Source organism: Amphibalanus amphitrite, unplaced genomic scaffold (genome assembly GCF_019059575.1).
Source record: "Amphibalanus amphitrite isolate SeventyFive unplaced genomic scaffold, NRLGWU_Aamphi_draft 000476F_arrow, whole genome shotgun sequence".
NCBI lineage: Eukaryota > Metazoa > Arthropoda > Thecostraca > Balanomorpha > Balanidae > Amphibalanus > Amphibalanus amphitrite.
Window position 1 is genome coordinate 444,829 of NW_024881970.1, and position 21,463 is coordinate 466,291.

The window sequence follows — 21,463 nt, forward strand, 5'->3', positions numbered from 1 at the left end:
CAAAGGCTGCGATCTTTCCTGGAAATGGCACTCGTGAGATAAGTATTATTATGCTGAAGATACAACGACTTACTTGTTATTTCCGAGTATCCTCCACCGTCAGCTACGCTAACCACCCACACAATCACCGTTCAAATATTTAAAACCACGGAGCACCTTCACAACGCCGGCGCGCGGCCGGAACTGACATGGCGGCGCCGCTGCAGCAGAGTCAGACGCACGTGGATTGTTAGTAAGGGTGTAGTGTTGTCATGGTGTTGCCATGGTATACCTTACCATAGCAGCAGAAGCACACCCAGGGAACTGTTGCAAGAAATTTCTGGCCTTTCGTCCATAAAACTATTAATTGCTCAGGGTCTCAGCTAGTCCTTGGATGACGCTCCTTCCAACATATCAAAAATTGGCAAACACCTCTATGGAAAGGAGGAGACTTGATCGCCGAATTCACCTGCTGGATCCGCCCGTGGAAAGGTTGATTTTACTATGGTAGGGAATATTAGCTTACGAGGGTATCTACTAGCCTCAGGTGGTTACCACCTTGTAAACTGGGGTACAAAACCACCCCTGATAAACGTAACCATGGTAATATCAACATGTCAAGGCAGGATAGTATTCAGCACCATAGTAGGCTGGTAGTAATATGATGGTAGGCTGATGGTAAAATTTACCAAAGCTAGTAACTTAGTAAATTGATGGTAAAAACTTTTTTCAGTGAACCCTTCCCTAGACCCCATCTCACCATCTTCCCAACTTGTCTCCCCTCCCTTACCCCACTGCCGCTCCCCTCCCTTACCCCACTGCCGCTCCCCTCGGCAATCGCTGTGCAGATCGCCTCGCCTCCGGCGGCGTTTTCCGAGCGATCTGCCGACGCGCGGCCCATCAGACGCCACCGGCCGGAGGCTGATAAATAATCCACCGGCTGGCCGGGGTCCGGTCGGTGCCCGCCGGCGGCGCCGACACAGCCGGTCCGCGAGAGCGGGGTGGCATCGGCCGACCTCACCGGCACCCCTCCGAAAATGTCATTCATCAAAAAGTTCACAATAACTGCCAGCCGAAGCAGTCGCGCTACCGGCTGACGCGAATACAGATGATGGCTGTGTTCGCGGAATCGGTCCGCCCGGCTCCTCCTGGGGTTGGCTTTGTAATACGATTAAAGCTCGGAAGAATGCGTTATTAATTTTCTGGGACGTGTCCAGATGTTGGGGAAGAATTGATGGCGTTTTCAGATTGTCACAATGGTCTTTTGATCACGTTGAAGTTGGGAATGTTATGCTACAGGAAATCAAGCTTCTTACTTCTTAGCTAGTTGCTTTTCAACGAGAAAACAACATTTTGAACTTCATACATGAGGTTTGCTATCATGCTTATTTTGACTTGTGTCTGTCGTTTGAGACGCCAGTTTTCTGTTACAGTGCCGCTGTAAACTTATCCGTGATCACTGTCATTTATATAATCGCTGTGCTATGTGACCTCTGACCTATAACCTCAGTAACCTTTGTGACCTCTTTGACCTGTGCACCCCGTTCCTCAGTGCCGGGCCCTCCGCGTAAGATTCTGGCCGTCATGGAACACCCTGGTGCGATGGTGATCAGCTGGCTACCGCCGGAGCCGCCCAGGGGCCGCCTGCTGGCCTACACTCTCTACCTCAGGTTAGTGCACCTTCATCTTAACAATTTGCACGTGCATTTGTCTTGCTGCGTGACGGAAAACCGTGTTTTCGAATTTAATTGCTGTGATGTTTATTGTTTATTCACATTCGATGACAACACAAAAGCAATTATTCTTAACATATACATTCTAAATATATTCAACAAAAATATTTTTTGTGTTGTCATCGAATGTGAATAAACATCATAATGTCTGACACGATATTTAATTGCCGTATATCTTGGCGACATTTATGAACGACTTTGTGAGCATTGTATCGCTTCACTGTAGCGTTCAGGCTCACGTATCAAAATAATTTATGTTGTGGACTAATGTGAACTTCATCCAGTACATGCCTCCCTTACACCAGCCCGTAAGACTTCTCCAGAAAATGGCAGAAACCCTATGTATAATTGAATGGAGCCGTCACATGTATGTGATCGTTATTTGGGAGCACCTCCCGAGATTGAAAGGCACGTCCCTCTCAGACGGTGCCGCCTCCATTAAAGTCCAACTCTGAGTGATCCCAGAAGACTTGTGGCTGAGAACCAACGGCCGAATTCCGTCGGGACCGGCCCCGTCATGTCGGCCGTGCAGAGTCCTTTGGTCCCCGAAATGGGCACGCCCCTGTCAAAGGAGCATATCCGGCACGGCGGCTCTAACCAGCGTGTCCGTCTAAACTGGGCCTTGGTACCGTTTGAGCGGTGCTCTGGCGTCTGAAGGCATTGACATGGTGAATGGCCAGCATTTCGCGGTCGACTGAGCTGCTTCATTGAATAGATGAAGACCGCTGAAGGATGTGAGGCTACTTTGGGGGCTAATGATCTAATTTAAAACCACTTGGTGGTGGACGAAATGAAAAAGTTAAACGCCTCGCAAGAAAGCAAAAAAAAAAAATCCTGTAGATATGAATGCGTACTAGTGAATTAAATCAAACTGAACCGGAACGATACACAGATAAAAAGCACTAGTACTGCCCTGGCTTCGTGCGCTGATATACGGAATCAGGTTCTCACTTATTTGTCAATTACACTTTTGCTTTGTTCATATCTTTTCCCCACCCTTCCCCACCGAACAGGCACGTGGCGAGCAACGAGACGAGCTCGCACCGCGTGCCTCCGACTCAGACGTGGTTCGGCGGCGTGCCGGCCGACCGGTACGAGGTGTGGGTGCGGGCGGAGTCGGGCCGCGGCCCCGGCCGGCCCGGTCAGGTGCTGCAGACGGCGCCCACGGCCGCAGTGCCGGCGGCGGTGTGGTCGTTCGGCGCCCAGCTGGTGGCTCGCTGGCGACAGCCGCTGACGCTGCACTGCCGCCATCACGGCCAACCGGCGCCGCAGCTGAGCTGGCTGAGAAACGGCCGGCCGCTCACCGCCTCCGACCGGTGGGTGTCTGACCTCCAACAGTGGGTGTCTGTCCTCCGACCGGTGGGTGTCCTTCCTCCGGCGGGCCGCTCACCGCCTCCGACCGGTGGGTGTCCTTCCTCCGGCGGGCCGCTCACCGCCTCCGACCGGTGGGTGTCCTTCCTCTGGCGGGCCGCTCACCGCCTCCGACCGGTGGGTGTCCTTCCTCTGGCGGGTGGCTTACTGTCCTCCGACCGGTGGGTGTCCCTCCAACAGTGGGTGTCTGTCCTCCGACTCGGGTGGTTAACTGTCCTCGGACCGGTGGGTGTCCTTTCTCCAACAGTGGGTGTCTGTCCTCCGACTCGGGTGGCTTACTGTCCTCCGACCGGTGGGTGTCCCTCCAACAGTGGGTGTCTGTCCTCCGACTCGGGTGGTTATCTGTCCTCCGACCGGTGGGTGTCCTTCCTCCAACAGTGGATGTCTGTCCTCCGACCGCTGGGTATCTACAGTTCTCCGATCCGCGGTGACCGCCTCTTACCGATGGGCATCTTTCCTCCTACTAATTTGTCCTTTCATAGGTGAGTGCCTCCGACCACTGGGTGTCTGTTCTCCGACCCGACCCGATAGTCGCCTCCGACGAGCGGGTATCCTCTGACCAGTGGGTCTCTGTCTTCCGCCCGGACCCCGGTGGGTGTCTCCTCCGTCCTCTCTCCATTGCTGCACCGGTGAGTCCTCCAGCCGGTTGGTACGAACCCGCTCCTCTATTCATAATCCCACGGAGTCGCTGGTATGGTTATATTTAAATAGTATTCCGTCGTGTCGTGTGTTGTGTCCTTGGATGTGGACAAGACCGACGAACATCACTTATCTCGATATCAAATGCGGGACAAAGTCTTTGGGTAGAAGTGGTCATCAAATGTTTACGACGGATTTTGTGTGGCCCACTGAAGGTTCGTGCGCACATTTGTTGATTCAAACTTTTTATCAGGATGGCTCTACCAGATGAACTGGCCAATAAAAGAGCACAGGGTTAAGAAGTTCACCGAAACTATCCGAAGTCAAAGCACTTTCTCTATCTTTGCAAATATCTGTCGCTGGGGTCAGTGAGCCAGATGTGGTCAAAGTACAGTCGTAACTCAGTGAAAGGTCGCGGATCGCGCGGGGTTGTGCCCGATCTATGGCCACCAGCTCACAGTCGTATGATGTGCGGCCCGCAGACTGCGATGGACGGAGAACGGCACACTGGAGATCAGCTCCGTCTCACAGGAGGACGACGGCGTCTATACCTGTGACGTCACCAATCGACACGGACGGGATAATGTCACCTATGACGTCATAGTCATCAGTAAGTGGCCACGTAATGATATTTGCCTTATACATATCTTCAACACATACAGCTCAGCTTCATTTTAAAGTGTGTAATAAAACCGAAAGGCACATAACAACATAGGTATGTAGTATGCACTAAATCTGCATATGAATAGGTTCGAAATGTGATTAGTCTAACCGAAATCAGTGTAGTTCCAACGGACATGACAGTTGTGTGATGTGAGCCACTGAAATCATGCTATTATACCTACGTAAATGATTTGCTGCAAGAACCATGTGATGTGCATTCAGCTGCATACCCTGGCCAGTTTCGGCGATGATATTCAGGAAATTAGTCCCTTGTCAACATGACCGATGTTTATTCACGTCATGTGTCAGTTCCTGCTCCAGCAGTATCGAATTTTGGATAACTGCATAGTCAATCCGCACGATTTACAAGCAAAGACTTAACGGGGCGGCAAACGTTATTGAAGAGAACTGCAGCTGAACCGAAACGTTACGATCGTGGTGCACTCCAGAAGTTTTGAGACTTTTTCAGTAGAGACAGTTGTCTGTTTCAGAGAAGCATGAAACTTGTATGACTCTCGAAATGGAACCTCCCGAGTCCAATGCACCTGCTTTAGCGCTCCTGTCACTGCCTGAAGGCCTGCTGATAGACCCTCAAAGTGAAGGTGCCCAGGGCCTCTGTCACAGCCTCACTCATCTCCTCCACATCCTACGAAAGACGGCCCCTGAGCTTCCCCGTCAGTCTGGGGAACATCCAGAAGCCACGGGCGCCAGATCAGGACTGTGGGAAGGGTTACGGACGGTTTTGACGCACATCTGTGTCAGATAGTTCGTCTCCATGGTGGACATGTGGGTGTGTGCGCTGCCCTGGTGCAGGAGCTCCTGGTCACAGTTGAAGAGTTCCGACCTCTTGCGGCGAAATATCTTTCTCAACTCCCTCAGAACCTTCACGAATCATTCCTTGTTGACCATCTGGCCGTAGGGGACCCAGGTTATGAAGTTTTTGCCTTTTTGTTCTAAGTAAGGGATTAATTTTAGCTTCCCAGTGGACCTGCGCTGTCTGTCTTTATTGGGTCTGAAGGAGTCAGTGTGTTTTCATTGGACCTTCTGCCTCTTGGTCTCCTGATGTTAAAAATACATCCAGCTTTCGTCTCAAGTCACTTGAGAGTCAATTTGCTATGTTTCTCGGCCATTTTTGCCAAGCTAATCCCAAAATTTTATTGTACAGCGACCCTCCAAGTTGTCTTCACATGAACAACCTGACTGTGCTCTACGCTGGTCACTGTGACAAGCCGCGTGCGCCTTGCCTTGTTAAGGGTGACACCGTTGCCGTCTTTTGCAACGTAGAAAAACAAAATTACGCAAGTACGTTCATAACAACTGTGGTAAGGACATGTGAGAACAACAAGTATCTAGCACTGTTCATATGGATTTTACGAGGCCAGTCTCAAAACTTCTGGAGTGGACGACGTATTTCACTGTCAAGTCTACTTCCCATAGCCATTTCAGTCCCGTCCGGCAGAGTTTTGACGATGAGCGAAATGCGAAATTCTGATCACTGTAATTAACATTTTACAGCTGTATAAGGTATTCGATATTGTAGCCTATGTGCAAATACAAATATCGATTCGTGCCTGTAAAGGCACCGAATTAGTCATCTTGTCCCAAATAATATACCCATCCGGCATCCATACGTTGAATCACTAGCTGACGTATTCATCAGCCTCTGCAATCTATGCTCAGTTTTACAGCTCTAATTTTTAGTAAAACCCTCCATTTTATCAACTCTTCTTTAGAGCTTACTTCTAAGTTCATAATTATGCTGATGCGGTAATAAAATATTCCGGAAACGTCCTTGGATGTGAGGGAGGATTTGGTGGATCGTCGGATGAAATTAAAACCGTCTTGATTAGGGCTGAACTCACTCGCCTCCGTTAATATGGATGCTTTCAACCATTTTGTCAGATATCCACACTTCTGAAAACATCAAAGGACCTTCCATTATTCTACAAAGCTCGCCGATTTCATTTCACACTGGTCTATTTATATGAGAAACACATCGATAGGTCGTCTACCAATAAACTCCTTTACGAATCCATTAGTTTACATTGCAACTGTTCTGTCAATAACCACTCAGTCATCAACCGCAACAGTCATGAAAGAAAACACAGAAATGAGGTGACCAGTTTAAAATTTATTTCGAGTCTCACTTATCTATATCTCGCCTATCGCCATTTGCCAAAATTCTGCCTCCCTGACTTGTCTGAGGACCGTCAGTCGCACAAGTCACCCGGCTGATGACATTTGTCTCTCACAGGCCCACCGACCGCGCCGGTACCACTAATTCACGACGTCACCAACACCAGTCTGCGGGTGTCCTGGACGCCCGGCCCGCCCGGGCGGCTGCCGCTCACCGCCTTCCGAGTGCTGTACGCCCCGGCGGGGGCGGGGGCGGGGGCGGGGGCGGCAGAGGAGTGGAGTGTACACGAGGTCTCGGCCGGGGTCACCGAGCTGAAACTCACCAGACTGGTGTGCGGCACACTCTACAAGCTCACCGTGGAAGGTGAGTGAGACGGCGGTTATTGTACTGGACGAGCAAATACAAAGTGACTATTTTTAGTGCCGGGTCATTGAAATCGTAGATGTTGATGCTGCGATGCAAAGAGCGACGGTATCGCTGTACTATTTTAAGAGCTATTTCTGTGTTTGATGAGGTCAGTGCTTCGTTAACCCTCGCACGACCAGGCCATTTCTCATAACACGAACGACCAGGGGGGGGGGGGTTGTTACGACCCCCCCCTGGCGTTTCGAAACGGAAGGTCGTAGAGCTTAGCGGAAAAAACCAACGGATTGCTCTCAACGAGATCTCGCGATTGGTGGTATATTTTTTGGTCCTAGGTCAACATTTGACCTACTTATGACCGGTCAAAGGTCAAATTTTCCGAAAAAATCAAACTTTTTCAACTTTCCGCGGCGATTGCGGCAAAACGGTGGGAGATATCGACTTGAAACCTTCACTATCGTGTTCCTTGATCAATTCTCTATCGTTTGGTATGTATTTCGTTTCCCTAGCTCTAAAAATGGCGCGTTGGGAGCGCCGGAAGTCGGCAAGGTCACAGTCGGCGGCAGAAATTCGAAAAATCAAAATTTAAATTTTTGAAATCTGATTGTATTTTTGGATTTGGGAGGTCCATTTGCTCCCTATAGAAGCTAATATTGCTGCATATTCCCATTGAGGTGACAAGAATTAGCAAAATAGTGGTTCGGGCGCTTTTCAAAAATAATACCGGACGCTGTTCCTCTTGTGACGTCATAGCTCCGTGACCTGACCTGACCCGGTCAATTTTCTTGCACCACACGATAGCCAATGCTTGCCCCAACATACATGGGAAGTTTCATCATGATCCATCAAACAATGTGGGTATCACCGGCAGAAAACCTAGGGATTCGGCGCACACGTTTGGTAACTGGGGCATTCCACGATAGATCGTACCACTTTTTTCCAATTTGACACCCTCATCTCTGGGAATTTGACGAGAATTGGTCTCAGGGGTAATCAGGGGCTCTGAATCCACCTGTAACAATTTCAGGCTTATCAGATAAGTATTTTTTGAGTTATGGTGTATAACATTTTTTGGATCTTGCTTTGCAGCGCTAAGTTTGGCGGGCTGTAACTCTAAGACGGATTATTCAAATGCCAAATGTTATATAACATTGAACTTGCAATGAAACAGAGATTAATATGTTTTTTTGAAATTTCGAAAAATATGCTATTTTTGATAAATGACATATCGAGTTTTGTTTCATTTGTATTTTTTGGACTTTGGGACCAAATTTTTTGGAATTTTTATTTCTTTAAAAAAAATATTTGGCTCATTGTTAAGAAGTATGCAAAAAAATAGGAAGGTGTTCTTTCTATAAATGTATTTATTTTACGTCACGATAACGGTTTCGAATAGTGATTTCGGGAGGGGAGCTTACAAATGGCGTGGTAAAGCTGCCTAGTAACATCACGGGTTACTGAAACTTCAATTCAAGTCTGAGTCATCTGAAAAAAAAGTGAAAAGAGGGTTCATTCAACCCTCTTTCCTATAAGCGCGAGGGTGAAAAAGGCTGTTTGGTTCTGACATTGTTTTGGACGCCAATGACCATAGCTGTCCGAGATGAAAGTTACAGGACGCATACATGGTGTCCTCCAGAGGTCTCATAACATGTATATCTGGGAATTTTTTCAAGGTTACTTGAGGTCAGGTCGGTCACGTGACATCACTGTTATAAATCAATGGGGAAATATAAAAACTGTTATTTTGGCGCCGAGAATGATCTAAAACTATCCCACGTACATGGTATCCTGATTTCATGCACTCCTTGCAAAGTCCAATGCTTTACTTTTGCATTGTTAACCTTGCGTGACGTCATTTATGACGTCATTAGGGTCGTACGAGTTTTTCATCAATAACTCCCGATCAAATGGAGCTAGAGAGTCGGGAAAGCCACCAATGGACTCGGGAACACCTTCCGAATCGAATGATATGCCATATGATACCCTTTGCCCAGCTTCGTGACTTGAGGGGCTCTGACCTGACCTTGACCCGAGGTCAACTACTTAAGTTGACCTCACCCAAGCAAAAAGTATACCATTCGATGCACCTGAGCTAGGCGAACACAATGATGCCAAAATCGCGGCTCTGCGGCCATTTTTTGCGAAGTTATTTACTAAAAACCGAAGCCGTAACTTCAGTCACGTGACCTGAGCTCAGACGCCACCGGTTAACCTGAGACCTTAAAATCGGGTACCAATCGCTGCGACTTGTAACGGCACACACGCTCGTTTTTTCCGCGAGGCTCTAGCTCTATTAGAAGCGAAACGGCGTGCTGGGGTCGTATCAACCCCTCCGAAACCCATTTTGTTTGCGGGAAAATGAGGAACTTATAGAAAGAACACCTTTCTAATTTTTTGCATGTCGATTTGCAATGACATGAAGATTATTTTGAAAAAATAAAAATGTGAAAAATTTTGGTCCCAAAAGTCATTAGAGGCAAATGAAAAAAGATTAAGGTTTTTGCTCAACAATGAAATTTTTTCTTTGGAATTTTTAAATAGTAATATTAATTTTTGATTCATCGCAAGCTTAGTGTTGTTTACTTTTTGTTGGTTGCTTAACCCGTTCTTGAGTTATAGGCCATCAAACTCACCGTTACATACCGAAGCTAAAAAATGTAATGCAATATAACTCAAAAAGTTTTGATCTGAGAAGTCTGATATTTTGCCAGGCGTCTTTGGGGCCTATGATTACCCCTAGGCCCGATTCTCATTAAAATCTGAGAGATGAGGGTGACGGGCCTGGTACGATCTATCGTGGAATGCCCCAACTGTCGGCCGGAGGCTGTACCTCTTATGACGTCATAACTCCGTGACCTGACATGACCCGATCAATTTGTTTTCGGCAAAAGATGCGCAAAGGTTGCCCCAGAGGGTATTGAAAATTTCAGCCCGCTACGACAAGCCGTTTAGCGTGCACTTCGAAAAAACCTCAGGGGGGGGGGGTTGATACAACCCCCCCCCCCCCTAGGCGTTCTAGGGCTAATTGTATGCTCTTTTTGCTGGGTATTCTAGCAATAATAATCGTAATGTAACTCAACAGATGCAGTTTTGTGTTAGCAAATTCAGAGCCTCGCTCCCTTGCGCAGGCAACTAATTATAAAACGGATACTCCCGCTCAATGTAAAGGGCTTCGCTTGCGCCAGAGTTCACGAGTTCGCTGACACACCAGTCTGAAAATACATCAGTCGCAGTTCAAAAGGTTATAGCCCACACGGTTGCGCTGCTCAGCCATTCAAGTGAGGTCTCTGCTGTTGCCAACGAAGACTGTCGTAGGCAGTCCCTTTGTCACGACACCGCATGCGAGCAAATGAACACAATTTTGAAACAATATCAGTACCGTGAAAGACTGATATATTTCTAACAAGTACATTGACCGAGGCCACTCCAAATCGGCTTTCCAATAAATTTCAAACACGACGCATGCATTGTTTCCGGCATGATTGGCATCGAAACTTTTTTGATTGAGCTTATTTGATAGAGACCTATTTGATTGAGCTTGAACTATTTGATTGAGCTAACATAAACCACGGTTCACTATATGTGCAAGGGCTTGTCGCAGAGCTAACCGAATGGTACATAGCTTCATAGTTTCAATTCCTTTCACATTACTTTGTCTCTTCGTTCTCGTATTACACATACGCATCGGTATGTGCGTGTTGATCGGCAAGACCAGTCAGCTCTTACATACTAACCACGTCGTTGCTTCTGTTGCAGCGACCAACCGGCTGGGCTCGAGCGGGCCGGGCCTGGTCCTGGAAAGGGCGACCCGGGGCTACCTGAGCCCCCTGCCGCCTCCCGACCGGGTCATCACAGCCAACCAGACGGCCGTGCAGCTCAACTTCGACCCGTGGCACGGCGAGTGTGCCGTCGAGGGGTTCACCGTCACCTTTGGACCGGTCGGCCATCGCCGACCAGGTAAATTCTCAGCGACACGGTAGGCATTGGCTACCATCTTCTCGGCACGGGTCGTATCCATAGGGCAGGGGGTTATCACAGAACTGCCGGCAGAGACGGGAAGTGAGAACTATTACATAAATATACCTACACTCATCCGATATGGATCGGAGTTTGGACTTTACATTTTCCCCGGTTATAGTGTCGTCTCCATCGTTAGCGCAAATGTATTTAAGGTTTAAATACATGATAGAATAAATTTTTTAGACACTTTTCTTCCCTCAGTTGCCCCCCATTACATTGTTTATTTTGTATAAGATATCATGACTGCTGCCTATATCCCACTCCATCACTGAGTCGCTTCATCGTTCACGCCCCTCCAGCCGCCGGGTCGTTCCGTGCCGTGCCGTTTCGGCTTACTTTTGGCCGGCGTCTGTATTCCGTCCCCGCCTCCGGCTGCCGACACCCTCTGTTTGCACGACACTATTCCGGCCGGCTCAGTGGCAGCCATTACCGGGAATGGGACGCGCTCCCGGAGGCGGCACAGGGATGGGCGGGGCAACCGAGAGCGCCGGCCATGACCGGGGTGGGTTTCAGGGAGGGAATGTGACAGATGTGCCTTTGATGTAGGGTCAGATGACATGTAGCTGGATTTGTGGGACGTGCTGCCTTGTGTCAGATGTCGATATGTTATGGGCTATACGGAAAGTGTTATAATGCTAGGAGTTGTGTGCAGTAGCTGGTGTTGGACATCGTGCACCATATGCATTGTGCGCGGTAACTAAGCACGAGTCATTTTATGATTAGGTTTTGGCTGTGAACAGCCTTGTTTTGCTTTGCTGGATTAGGCTCTTTCAGTCTTCTGAGATACGAGTAAGTCAGGACCGTGAGACATGAGAATACCTACAGGGAGACATCAGACGGGCGACCACCGGTAACCCCAGTGACTTCCACGTCTACATCATCATTTATTGAGCTACCTCTGCCCTCTGTTGACCACTCTGCTATCCCGCCGTGCACCATGTGAGCGGTCCGTCCGCCTTCTGCCTCCAGTCGGGCCGATCCATACCTCTGCCGCGCGGATGACATTGACCCAGCTGCGACCGGACACCGGCTACCAGCTGGTAGTGACATCTGTCGGGCTGGGCTGGAACCGCACCGCCACCTACCGTCTGCGAACGCTGCCCAGAGCCGGTACGTCGCCTGCGAGCTGCCCGCACGGGGGCACATTTTGGGTGCCTGTGGTGATCGATGTTGATATTTTACCACATACATAGGACTGAAATTATTTTCTTTATGAATCGAAATTCAGTCGCCAGTGCGTCAGTTAGCTGACGTAGTGAAATGCTAAAAAGAGGGTATCGAGATTCGAGAAATCCATCAATAATAGGGAATAGCATGCCACAGTGCGCTACTGATGACTGAAGAAAAGACTCCCTGTCTACCCTGACCACGACCCACATCCCCGTGTACCCGCGCAGGTCAGCCGTCCCACGGCTCTCCGGGACATCTGGAGGTGTCGGGTACCTCGGGCGGGGGCGGCGGCGGCTCGGGCGGCGGCGGCGGCGGCCTCCAGCCGTACGTGCGCCCGCTGCTGGCGGCTGTGCTCTCGGCGGTGAGCTGTCTGCTGCTGGTGACGGCCGGCTGTCTGTGCTACCGGCGTCACCCGGGTCAGTTCCGGGCGCGCTGCGGCAGCGGCTCCAGCGACGGCGGCGGCCAGCGCCAGGTGTACGACTTCATCTACAAGGCCAACCCGACCTCGTCCGGCGCGCTGCAGGTGACTCAGCGCAATCACAGATGCACTGCGAGCTGTTACAGACGGTAGATCTGTAGTTTTCGTCTCCTTCCCACCTTCCCGTTACGCTCTCTGACATTCACATACTGTCTAGAAATACTCTGCATTATCATATTACACCGTATGATGCACCGTGTGTTGGCACTAATTGACGGGTGTTCCGTGTTGACAGGCGCCGGCGGCTGTACCGGTACCTCAGGACATGCGGCCGTACTCGGGGTACATGGTGACAGGGGTACCGGAGCCGCGCGTTGCTGATGGTACCGAGTACCGCAGTCGAGCTCCGCTCCACCACACCGAGACTCTGCAGATGGACAGGGTGAGTCGGAGAGGGCGAGACCGGGAGCGACGCAGAACCGACGAGCGAGGGCCGAGCTCAGAGATAACCGAACCGAATGATTGAACCGACTAACAATGGTTGAGCACGCAATAACTGACACAGAACTGACCAACTAGTTATGCGGCCGATGTCGAACCCAGCTCTGGAGTCAGGAGTGGCATACGAATGGCGATGGTGGTCTTTTGTCAACCATCGACGGCTACCCTGCCTGTCCATGGCATATGCCACGTCCAAGACTACACCACCACTGTTTTGGGATAAATACTCCAGGACACCCTATGCCCGTTCCGCTGGTCGTGGTACATACCGTCCCGGCACCAGCGATGACTGTCCCCACCCCTGTTCCAGGTGTATCAGTGCCGCCGGTACGGGGGGCCGCCGTCCCCGTCGTCTCCGACATTGGACGACGAGGCGTCGCCGGGTGACGTCGACACGGACTCGTCGCCGCGTCCGGAGCGGTGGCGGCGGCACGGCGGGCCGTCCGGCGCCCGCAGTCCGCCGCACACCCGCAGAAGGTGAGACGATACAGATACTGTGAGGAGTCACTCATCAATGTATCCTTACGTGCTCTTGAGCTAATCGAGAAAGCCCTTGAGTGAAGCGAACGTCTATACTAATTACTAACCTTTCCAATGATAGAGCTACATTGTCTGATGACCTCGTTCTCGTCTCTCGAGCTACTCCTTTATCTAAGCTTATGTGAATTTTGCATACCTTATGTGAATCCGTTGGCAACACGAGTTGGCTCATTTACTTGTAATAAAAACTTACCACAGCGCGATATAGGTGTGTGCCATAAGCCATTGTGACAGCCTCGCCGATGTGTGTCCCGTCGCTGCAGACGGCGGCGCCACCGTCGTTCGGCGGCGGCGGCCCGCGCTAGCTTCCACGAGGCCGAGCTGCCTGAGCTGGAGTGGCCGGGCCCGGGCCCCGCCGGTCGGCCGCCGCCCCCTCCCAACGCCAGTCTTCCGCGCCTGCTGCCGGCCGGCGTGCAGCCTCGCGACGAGGAGCAACACTACCGGGCGTGCACGCTGAACGGCATCAAACGCAACTTCACCATCGCCGTGTGATGGCGGCGCCTCCCTGCTCCTCCCCGATCGGAGGAAGCTGGATGACGGACTGGAGGCCGCCCCGACCTACAGCTGGGACTCTAAGCTCAGCTACAGATGGAAGTGCTCGGTGAGACGCACGGTGTGGGATGACGGGGCGCTCAGCGGCGCACGCTGCTGATGAGGGCGCTCGCTCGCCGCGCCCTCTGTGTAATGTTTACGCTGCGGATGATGGCTGATGTTGCCGCAGCAGCCCGGCTGCTCACTTCCACTTATCGATCATGTCGCGGGTCCAAGTGTGTGACTGTTCCACCATGCAGCCATGGGCTTACGAAGCCGCTCACAAGGCTCATATGGTAATAGGTACTTTGTCCCTTTCATAATAATTTAGTTCAAAACACTTCAAACCACCTGGAGCTTACCGTTTGAAGTCATACCTACGTGACAGGCAGCAGGCATTTGATAACATTTTACTATATCTGCTTTAGTTTTTTGTCCAATAAGAAGCTCAAAATGTTTCCCTTTTATTGAATATTTCACTTGATATTCAAGTCAATGGCGATGGACAATGTCTTATATAGGCTAGCGCAACGCATCATAGGCTAGCCCTCCTCTAGCCGAACGAAGGGAAACGTAAACGATCATCGAGTTTTTCTTATCACAGAGTGGAAATAATCGCCTGAGACCATCATCGTTTGATTTGAATTTCTACTTCATCCAGGGGCTGTGCATGCGGACCTGTTGAAGGGAGGTAGAATGGGTAACGGTATTACACAGCCATGGTGAACATCTATTTACGTGTATTGTTGAACTCTAATGAAACTCCTGTTCAAAGGAAGGCGATCTCTTATACCGTACACTGGCGATGTCAAAGTAGTGATCGAGAGAGCCAAATCACAAGGCATGCATGTTGAGTGTTAATCGAATGTTGCGCTGTTTGATTGGTGACGAAATATACGTTGTTTATAACATTGCTTTTATTCCAGATTAATGCCTACGTGATTCGTAAAGCTGGGTATGGCAACCTTTAGCCTGGCAAGTGTTTAAAAGTTTTTGTAGCACACCATTCCGGTATAACCAGCAACCCCAGCAACACTGTTTGACGAACCGAGTGATAATCCCTTTTTCGAGTCAGTGTAGAAACAGTCACGCGGAGTAAAAAGTATCGCAGCATCACTCACTTTATTCAGCGGTTTTATTCAGGACAAACGGCAATAGGCGAATACAAATAATTTTAACAAATAAATATGTACAAACAATCGATAAGGTAAGTATAGTATTACCTTCATAGCTTGACTAATAATTCGTGAATTAGAAGGGCTTCTCTTTCAGCACAGACTCTGGCTTTTAATTAAATTTATCGGGTCAAAACAAACGGAAAATATTTAAAGGGACCCTCCCACCTTAACATTAGTTTTGAGTTGAGATAGCCAAGTTTGCGGCCAGGCTCAGAAACCACCATTTATCCTGGTTGCAACCCCCGCAGCTTTATGGTGTTCAAGAAATTTCTTCCTTTTACTTGCAGGGTGGGACCAGCGTGGTCCCTATCTCTTAACCATTACGGGAATCTGATGACGTCATCAGGCTTTCGAACGTCCGTTAAATGTTTGACTAAAACGTTTTGTAGCACGCGGTGGTATATGCTGCTTTGCGCGCAACAAATGCCGCACTTTCAAATAAAGTCGCTAGGAACAGCGGAGATCCCAAAAAGTAAACAAAAGTAAAAGTCTAATATCTTGAAAACCGGTGAATATTTTTCGATGAAATTTGGTAGATATTCGTTTTTGCTCTTTCTGAACCGAGCGACATCACTTTCATGCCAATTCATTAACTTTTTTGAAGGTGGGAGGGTCCCTTTAATTCTTACGTTGCATGTTTACTTACAAATTAACAAATTACAATCGTTATCTAGAAACGTCCTCTCGCGACACGCATAAGCATGAACATGAAGCGTTGACTAGCAAAATTATTTCACATGCCACGCTTCTTCACGGTTGTGTGCCACGCAGACCATCAGTCATAATGTACTCCAGGGCTCGGGAGGGTGTCAACAGCTTACAATACTGGCTACCGGGGTAAATAAAAGACCCCGGCGCCGTCTTCAATGTTATAGACTGAACCTGGAGACTGTCAGTCGTGTAGTTGAGCCTCAGCCGCTCCTGGACCCACAGAGGTCCAGCGCCCACCGAGTGGTCAGCAAGATAGGTAACCGGCTTGCCTCGGCGGTTGTAGCGCTCCCGAACAGTATCAGGCGCGGCAGCCAGGGCAGACGACAGTGCCGCCTGGTTGATGTCGAGGCAACTGCGGTTCTCGCCAAACTGAGCAGGGGGCAGAAGGGACGCCAGGTTTTCCTGGGATGTCATCTTTACGGCAATCTCGGAGCTGGTCGTTGGGTCGAGCGAGATGTCGAACGGATTAGGTGGAATCTCCACGGATGAGTACATGTGCACACTGGCCTGGGGTGGGTCCTGGGTGACGTTGGCGGACCAGTGGCGACTCTCCAGCGTCGTCAGGTCCGGCACGTGGGTGCTCTCCACCTCAAGGGCCACCGAGTCGCCAGCGATGTTGAGCAGGAAGGTCTGCGCGAACCGGGCCCACTCGGAGCTGTCTCCGTCCGCCTCGAGCTGCTGCAGGTCGAACAGCGGCGCCAGGAACTGGCCCGTGCTGTTGAAGGACTCGCGGAGAATGTCGGCAGCCTGGTCGGCCGCCGGTCCGGCGCGGGCCACCTCCATGAACGCCACGCTCTGCTGCGCCAGCTGCCGGCGCGCCTCGTCACCATCCAGCTCCGAGAGAATGTCGTTCTCCGCCACGGAAACCGGCAGCTCTCCAGTGAAGAAGTGAGCGTGATCGACAGCCTCGAGCAGGACGACGGGCCTTCGGATCGGCGCATCTGGCTCGGTCTCGGTCATGGTCTGGAGCTCGGCGAACGTCTTGGCGATGCGAGTGGGTCTGGTTTGTCCATCCAGCGTGCCGCTGAGGTGCAACACCGGCACCGGGTACTCGGCCAGCGGAGTCGTCAGGTACGAACCGAACATGATGACCCCTGTGGCCGGGATGTCGTCCACGACGTGCTGCACCCAGACGCCGCCCAGGCTGTGCCCGGCCAGGAAGAGATCGGCAGTCTCCGTCAGGCCTGCCGCCGTCATGTTGGTCAGCACCTCGTGGATGGCCGCCCGGATCTGTATCAGGTTCGGCTCGTTCTTGTAGAATCCCTCGGCGATGCCGACCCAGAGTGGCGCCGATGACGCCGCCTGCAGCGCCTCACCCAGCGTGACGTACTGCTGCGGGTAGACGTACGTACCCTGCACGATGACGATCGCCACGGCGTCATCGCCCGGGGTCTCCGGAGGGATGACGATGGCGGCACTGACGCTGAAGAGCGTCACCAGAAGGGCAATAGACGTCACCATCCTGCCGACTGTCGTCAGTACTGAGAGACCGTTTAGTAACTGCTGGCTAGGCGGGACGGGTACTGGGTGCAGGGGTGCCGGCGCTACCGGAGCTCGTGTCCCTGAATGACGCAATGTGGACCGACGGATGGAGACCGCATGAGACGTTCGCACGTGTTTCGCCGAGAGCTGGCTCACCGTGAGATTCGGACACCAGGGACTGGCTGGCTGTGTCACGGTGCAGCAGCTGATAACCACCAAGGTTATGTAACTCGTGGTACTTCGGGACAGACATAAGATGGCCCAAGAGGATCGTAATAAATGCGTAACATGCACCGTATACATAATAACATTGGCACTATGGTATAGTGAGGTACTCCTAAATCTTGTTCTAGTCCTGTAAGGGCTAATTCCTCAGTAAGACCACCTTTGGTTGTCAGTTATGACGGTCTCGGGTCGGTCGGACCTATGACTGTGCTGACGAATTCGCTAGCATGAGAATCAGTGCATCAAGGTACTGTCGTAGGTACTTAATTTGTTTATCTGATCTAATTGTGTTAGATGTTGAAATTGTTCTACAAGTTCGTTCGACAACAAAATGGAATACCGAGCTTACATTGATAGAACTTATTAAGCTTTGTGTCATTGCCTAAAGAAATGATTAAATTAATCGTTAACGCCAAGGTAAAGTTAAAGCGATTATGCCAAGTTTTGTCAGTTGATTTGATCTTATTATATCCGCATGGATTTCAAAATTTCGCGAGTCACTGTGCATCGAGTTCGAAGACGCTAAGCCAAGCCAAGGGCTCTGCCACGGCATTTGGGTACAGTCTGTTAAACGACCCCTCTCCCTCTCTCTCACACGACTCACCTATCATTCTGTAGCGGTAAACGATACCCGAGAAGTCGTGGTCGTCAAAATGAAACTGATACCTCATAGTGGCACCTTGATATTTTAGTCAATGTTTAATAGCATCTTTTCATAGTCGAAACATGTGATTTGCTCCTCTCTGACTTGATGGGTCATCTGGCATGGTATGAGAAAAATATTTTATGCTGTAATATTTCTTTTGATCTCGCAGGTACGTATGTAGAATGATAAGTAATACGAGGAAATGGCCACGGAAATTATTTCTTTTGACGTTTTATGACCTCCAGGGGTCAAACCACTGAGCTGATGAAAATTCTGACGGAGAAATTCAGACGGCAGATCAGCGTGAAGACTTGCCATCCGTCCTCATTCAATGGCGTGATCAATATTTGCATGATAAACGCAAGACCTACGGAAAATCATTTTTTATTCGTTCAGAGACAATGCATAATTAGCATAAAACGTTAATTCAACATTTGCCCTAATCAGACATGAGTGTCTTTATTTTCCAACTATAAAAATACTATGATGGATTGGGATCTGTCTCAGAGGGTGTCCAATTTTAGGATGAGGGTATGGAAAGGGCTCTACATGTATACACCCATGTGCGCAACTTTGATCATTTTCAAAGCCAGGTCAAAAGCCGGTTTAACTGCAGTTTATCAAATGTCAGCGTTTATCTCCAGTAAAACACTGCCACAAAAATGTTGAAGCATGCTGTGCAGTGTGCACTCACCAAGACCACAATATTACATTATCAATATTTATTGGAGATAAAGGCGTTACCTTTCAAACCATATGTAACAGACATAACATACAATGCACGCCAGGCATAAGACGCACGATGAGGAGGACACATTCACGGCTGTGTGCCGCGCAGACCATCAGTCATAATGTACTCGAGGGCGCGGGACGGTGTCAACAGCTTACAATACTGGCTGCCGGGATAAATGAAAGAGCCTGGCGCCGTCTTCAATGTTATAGACTGAACCTGGAGACCGTCAGTCGTGTAGTTGAGCCTCAGCCGCTCCTGAACCCACAGAGGTCCAGCGCCCACCGAGTGGTCAGCAAGATAGGTAACCGGCTTGCCTCGGCGGTTGTAGCGCTCCCGAACAGTTTCGGGGGCCGCTGCCAGGGCCGACGACAGTGCCGCCTGGTTGATGTCGAGGCAACTGCGGTTCTCACCAAACTGAGCAGGGGGCAGAAGGGACGCCAGGTTTTCCTGGGATGTCATCTTCACGGCAATCTCGGAGCTGGTCGTTGGGTCCAGCGAAATGTCAAACGGATTAGGTGGAATCTCCACGGATGAGTACATGTGCACGCTGGCCTGGGGCGGGTCATGGGTGACGTTGACGGACCAGTGGCGGCTCTCCAGCGTCGTCAGGTCCGGCACGTGGGTGCTCTCCACCTCAAGGGCCACCGAGTCGCCGGCAATGTTGAGCAGGAAGGTCTGCGCGAACCGGGCCCACTCGGAGCTGTCTCCGTCCGCCTCGAGCTGCTGCAGGTCGAACAGCGGCGCCAGGAACTGGCCCGTGCTGTTGAAGGACTCGCGGAGAATGTCGGCAGCCTGGTCGGCCATCGGTCCGGCGCGGGCCACTTCCATGAACGCCACGCTCTGCTCCGCCAGCTGCCGGCGCGCCTCTTCGCCATCCAGCTCCGAGAGGATGTCGTTCTCCGCCACGGAAACCGGCAGCTCTCCAGTGAAGAAATGGGCGTGATCGACAGCCTCGAGCAGGACGACGGGCCTTCGGAGCGGCGCATCTGGCTCGGTCTCGGTCATGGTCTGGAGCTCGGCGAACGTCTCAGCGATGCGGGTGGGTCTGGTTTGTCCGTCCAGCGTACCACTGAGGTGCATCACCGGCACCGGGTACTCGGCCAGCGGAGTCGTCAGGTACGAGGCGAACATGATGACCCCTGTGGCCGGGAAGTCGTCCACGACGCGCTGCACCCAGACGCCGCCCAGGCTGTGCCCGGCGAGGAAGAGATCGGCAGTCTCCGGAAGGCCCGCCGCCGTCATGTTGGTCAGCACCTCGTGGATAGCCGCCCGGATCTGTATCAGGTTCGGCTCGTTCTTGTAGAATCCCTCGGCGATGCCGACCCAGAGCGGGGCTGCTGACGCCGCCTGCAGCGCTTCACCCAGCGTGACGTACTGCTCCGGGTAGACGTACGTACCCTGCACGATGACGATCGCCACGGCGTCATCACCCAGCGTCTCCAGAGGGATGACGATGGCGGCACTGACGCCGAAGAGCGTCACCAGAAGGGCTATAGACGTCACCATCCCGCCGACTGTCGTCAGTACTGAGAGACCGTTTAGTAACTGCTGGCTAGGCGGGACGGGTACTGCAGGTGCAGAGGTGCCGGCGCTACCGGAGCTCGTGTCCCTGAATGACGCAATGTGGACCGACGGATGGAGCCGGCATGAGACGTTCACACGTGTTTCGCCAAGAGCTGGCTCACCGTGAGATTCGCACACCAGGGACTGGCTGGGTGTGTCACGGTGCAGCAGCTGATAACCACCAAGGTTATGTAACTCGTGGTACTTCGGGACAGACATAAGATGGCCCAAGAGGATCGTAATAAATGCGTAACATGCACCGTATACATAATAACATTGGCACTATGGTATAGTGAGGTACTCCTAAATCTTGTTCTAGTCCGGTAAGGGCTAATTCCTCAGTACGACCACCTTTGGCTGTCAGTTGTGACGGTCTCGGGTCGGACTTATGACTGTGCTGACGAAATCGCTAGCATAAGAATCAGTGCACCAATGTACTGTCGTACTTAATTTGTTAATCTGATGTAATTGTGTTAGATGTTGAAATTGTTCTACAAGTTCGTTCGACAACAAAATGGAATACCGAGCTTACATTGATTGAACTTATTAAGCTGTGTGTCATTGCCTAAAGAAATAATTAAATTCGTCGTTAACGCCAAGGTAAAGGTAAAGCGATTATGCGAAGTTTTATCAGTTGATTTGATATTATTATATCCGCATGGGTTTCAATATTTCACGACTCGCTGTGCATCGAGTTCGAAGACGCTAAGCCAAGCCAAGGGCTCTGCCCGCAGAGTTGCATTTGGGTACGGTCTGTTTAACGCCCCCTCTCCCTCTCACACGACTCTCGGATCATTTTGTAGCGGCAAACGATACCCGAGAAGTCGTGGTCGTCAAAATGAAACTGATACTTCATAATG

General features: G+C 50.8%; 1 protein-coding gene across 1 annotated transcript in view; it reads left to right on the plus strand.

Moving 5' to 3' along the window:
- Positions 1 to 14,974, plus strand: part of LOC122392250 (Down syndrome cell adhesion molecule-like protein Dscam2) — a 118,303-nt gene extending 103,329 nt beyond the window's left edge. Inside the window, exons 23-32 of the mRNA XM_043386918.1 lie at positions 1,532 to 1,649; positions 2,726 to 3,028; positions 4,205 to 4,332; positions 6,640 to 6,885; positions 10,642 to 10,842; positions 11,875 to 12,015; positions 12,303 to 12,598; positions 12,789 to 12,935; positions 13,305 to 13,471; positions 13,798 to 14,974. Of these exons, the coding sequence (XP_043242853.1) occupies positions 1,532 to 1,649; positions 2,726 to 3,028; positions 4,205 to 4,332; positions 6,640 to 6,885; positions 10,642 to 10,842; positions 11,875 to 12,015; positions 12,303 to 12,598; positions 12,789 to 12,935; positions 13,305 to 13,471; positions 13,798 to 14,026 (1,976 nt within the window). The 3' untranslated portion in view covers positions 14,027 to 14,974. The remainder of the gene's footprint in view (positions 1 to 1,531; positions 1,650 to 2,725; positions 3,029 to 4,204; positions 4,333 to 6,639; positions 6,886 to 10,641; positions 10,843 to 11,874; positions 12,016 to 12,302; positions 12,599 to 12,788; positions 12,936 to 13,304; positions 13,472 to 13,797) is intronic.
- The last annotated feature ends 6,489 nt before the right edge of the window (positions 14,975 to 21,463 follow it).